The sequence below is a fragment of the Geospiza fortis genome, unplaced genomic scaffold (assembly GCF_000277835.1).
Source record: "Geospiza fortis unplaced genomic scaffold, GeoFor_1.0 scaffold11, whole genome shotgun sequence".
NCBI lineage: Eukaryota > Metazoa > Chordata > Aves > Passeriformes > Thraupidae > Geospiza > Geospiza fortis.
The window spans coordinates 2,623,968-2,627,481 of NW_005054304.1; the positions used below are offsets into that span (position 1 = coordinate 2,623,968).

The 3,514-nt window shown below is 38.5% G+C and overlaps 1 protein-coding gene across 1 annotated transcript in view; it reads left to right on the top strand.

Annotated features, from left to right (window-relative positions):
* The first annotated feature begins 17 nt into the window (after positions 1 to 17).
* The window catches only part of PRMT9 (protein arginine methyltransferase 9), a 15,295-nt gene continuing 11,798 nt past the window's right edge, over positions 18 to 3,514 (top strand). Inside the window, exons 1-5 of the mRNA XM_005418098.3 lie at positions 18 to 256; positions 794 to 1,006; positions 1,428 to 1,576; positions 2,453 to 2,689; positions 3,189 to 3,356. Coding sequence (XP_005418155.1) covers positions 821 to 1,006; positions 1,428 to 1,576; positions 2,453 to 2,689; positions 3,189 to 3,356 — 740 coding nt within the window. The 5' untranslated portion in view covers positions 18 to 256; positions 794 to 820. The remainder of the gene's footprint in view (positions 257 to 793; positions 1,007 to 1,427; positions 1,577 to 2,452; positions 2,690 to 3,188; positions 3,357 to 3,514) is intronic.

Sequence of the window (3,514 nt, forward strand, 5' to 3'; positions counted from 1 at the left end):
CGCTGCCCCAGCCCCGGTGCCAGCGGCGAGGCCTCCCTGGCTCTGCGTGTCCCGGGGCGCTTTGGTCTGCGTTTTGTTATTTATTTGAAACAAACAAACAAACAACAACAACAACAAAAAAGTCTAGTCGTGATGGTGTTGTGTTTTTTGCAGTCCCTCTCCACGAAACCTTCGTGTTCTTCGGCTTTGGGACCCGTCTCTACATGCTATAGCCGTGCTCACCTGAGTACCTTTAAGAGTTACAGCGGTAACACAGGCAAGTATAAAAATGTGCATATTGGTTCTGGTCGCTGTTTTTAATGTTTTCTTAAGGGAAAAAATCGCCCTAGTGCCTTGTGTAAAATAACTTATTAGCTCTGTGAGGCTTTGCTTTACGAAGATGCTGTTGTTCAAGGGGAAGAAATTTAACCTGCAGATTTTGTGTTTGACTGTAAAATTTATTGCGTGCACAAACTGCCAGTGGGCCAGACTGTCTGGTCAAAGACATGCTAAAATGTCTGTTACAAAAATAAATTTTACAAAGCCAGAAATGTAATCTGTTTCCAGAACACCTGGTTTAACCTAGATATGGTACACACTTGACTTTTGAATGGTGAACACCCAGAGCTGATGGAATTATCTGTAGTGTAAAGATTAGATGTTTTTAAATCTTTAGGACTTGGTGGAAGAAGAGATGTCTTTACTAAATGCCAGTGAAAACTGAAATGTTTTTTGATCTGTCAACTTTGTGTACAAATGTTTGGACCTACAGTATATAGTATGTGTGACCTTTTTCTTTTTTTTTTTTTTTTAGAATAAGTGAATATTTACATCCTTCAGAATGCCCAACTCCAATGCCAAACTTCATTCTAACCACAGAGGTGGCCGAGAAGCCAGCAGACGGGAATTGGTTTCCAGATCTTTGCAGAGTGCTCAGCATTGCCTGGAGAACCAGGATTTTGGAACTGCATATGCTCACTATCTCCTGGTACTAAATCTAGCTCCTGAGTTAAAAACTGCTGTCAAAGTAAGTGCTCTTTGAATTACTTGGAATTTTATTTATTCCAATTCTCTTGAGGTCTTTATGAAATTTTTTGTGATTTTTTACATGTAACTGATTTCTGCTTTTATTGAAGACAGAATTGGAAAATAAGTAATAATTGGGATGGCCAATGATTTCTTTAATAAGCTCTGTATGAAAGGAGTTCATAGAATCTTCTTTTAGTCTTTGTTTATCAATGGCATTTCATAAAAACAGGGCCTTATTAGTATTGGAGCATGCATTAATAGATACATTAATATATACATACTCAGTAAACACTGCTGGGTGCTGATCCTCATGTGTGGGTGTCCAGGTGTATGCCAGGACACCTCCAGATGTTTTCAAGGCTCAGTTCCCTACTTCTGACAACTGTCAGCACTTCAGTGCTCTGTGCTTTATTTTCTAGGAGACATTTCAGTTTACTCTCTTTAAATGGGCAGAAGAACTGGATTCTCTGGCACGGATTCAAGATCTGTTTAACTGCTATGAACAAGCACTTGAGCTGTATCCCAGTGATGAAGTGATCTGTAACAGTATGGGAGAACATCTCTTCAGGTTTGCAGTGATGTATATTCAGTTTTTTTAAGGATCACGTTGTGAATACAAACACATTCAAATCTGTTTGTCTTAAATAGCTTAAAAAGAGTAGCCAGTGCTAAAATAAATGTTGTTAATCACAGCGAAAGTGGGAAAAAAAAGCCACCATGTTTTGTTGTTGCTCAGGTCTTCTAATGCTAGAATTTTAAGACTGAAATCATGGATCATACTCCAGGTGGTTTTAGTTAGGTTTCCTTTTTGTAATTTCTTTGTTTTAAAGGAACACCTCTCTGAGCATTGTATTAAAATATATACAAATATTTGATAGATTTAGGGCTTTTTTCAGTGCTGTCTGATTTGAGATTATGCTGTAGGTATCATTAAAACTTGATTCAGATTCACAGTTTGGTTTCTTTTAATTTCTTTTTCAAAATTGACACTTAATGCAAAAGCTGGCAACTCAAAATTTGGTGATTTTGCAGGATCCAGTTCCAGTTAAATAGAGCACCCACAGTTTTATAGCATTCTCTTGAGTTTATAACATTCTCTTGAGTTGAGTATCTGTGAGACTAGATTGCAGAGCTGCTGCTGTCATGTTGATGCAGTGAATTCTTGTAAATAAAACCTATTTTACTTTGTCAAAAGATGCAGTAGTGTATGAAGGTTGGTGCACACAATGGTGTTTCTGAGTTGGGTTGGTATTTTACAGTGGTTTGATGTAAAGCTATAAATCATTCTTTTTCATAAAATAATGGTGCTGTTTCTAAAGATAATTTTTCTAACTAACACAAAATATTTCTGTTGTCTTTTAGCTGACATAAGACCTCTTTACAGACCCTCAGATGTTCACAGCTGCATGCATACTTTCCATTTGTTTGTCACTTTTGCTCTTAGAATGGGCTTCAGAGACGAAGCAGCTGGCTATTTCCACAAAGCAGTGAAGCTCAACCCCGACTTTGCCGACGCCAAGGAGAATTTCTACCGCGTTGCAAACTGGCTGGTGGAGCGCTGGCACTTCATCATGCTCAACGATGCCCAGAGGAACCTCACCTACCTCAGGGCCATTGAGAGCGCTGTGCGCTCAGGGAGCAAATCTGTCCTGGATATCGGAACGGGAACAGGAATCTTGAGGTATGCCACAATGCACATTTCACAGGAATTTAGTAGGAAAGTCTTGGTTGCCTGACAAAATTTGTCTGACAGTGGAAAAAATAACTGCTTTGATCCTTTTATGAGACAGAAATTAAAAAAGCAAGAGAAGCTTTCAGAAGCCAGTGAGTCTGGAGTAGTATTTTTTGAACCTTTTTTCGTTATTTGTTGCAGATGCTTTTTGTGCCAGTAAGTGCTGCTGAAATTGAATTAACTCACATGGGTTTTGAAGCTGTAATGTTATTTGTCCTGTCTTTGAATATTGACTGTAAAGAGTGGTTCAGCATAGCTGAGGGAGTGTCCTTACACTAAATGTGGTGGTTTTTCTGCTGTGATAACATATCAAGGGGGTATCAACTTGTGCAATATCAGTGTTCACACAAGAGATACCAGTTAATCTAAGGATGGTTTTTAGACTTGAACTGGTAGAAATGTGAAGCAGATGTGGAGGAGGGGAAAACCCCTGATTCTTGTTTTTCAGTATGTTTGCAAAAAAGGCGGGAGCATCTTTTGTCTATGCCTGTGAATTATCCAAAACCATGTATGAACTTGCCCGTGATGTGGTGTCAGCAAATAATATGGAAAGAGAGATCAAACTTTTGCATTTGAAGTCACTTGATATAGAAATTCCAAAGCACATACCTGAAAGGTACGTTGTTGCTTTCTCTTCTGATGGTATTTTGAGTTTGCTCATCATTTCAAGAAAATAGGAAATGTCTTGTGACCTAAACAGGAAGTAACACTTCTGTGATATTGCTCAAAATGTGAGAAAGTTCTCTGTATCTTTTATGTGTTTAAGGAGCAGGA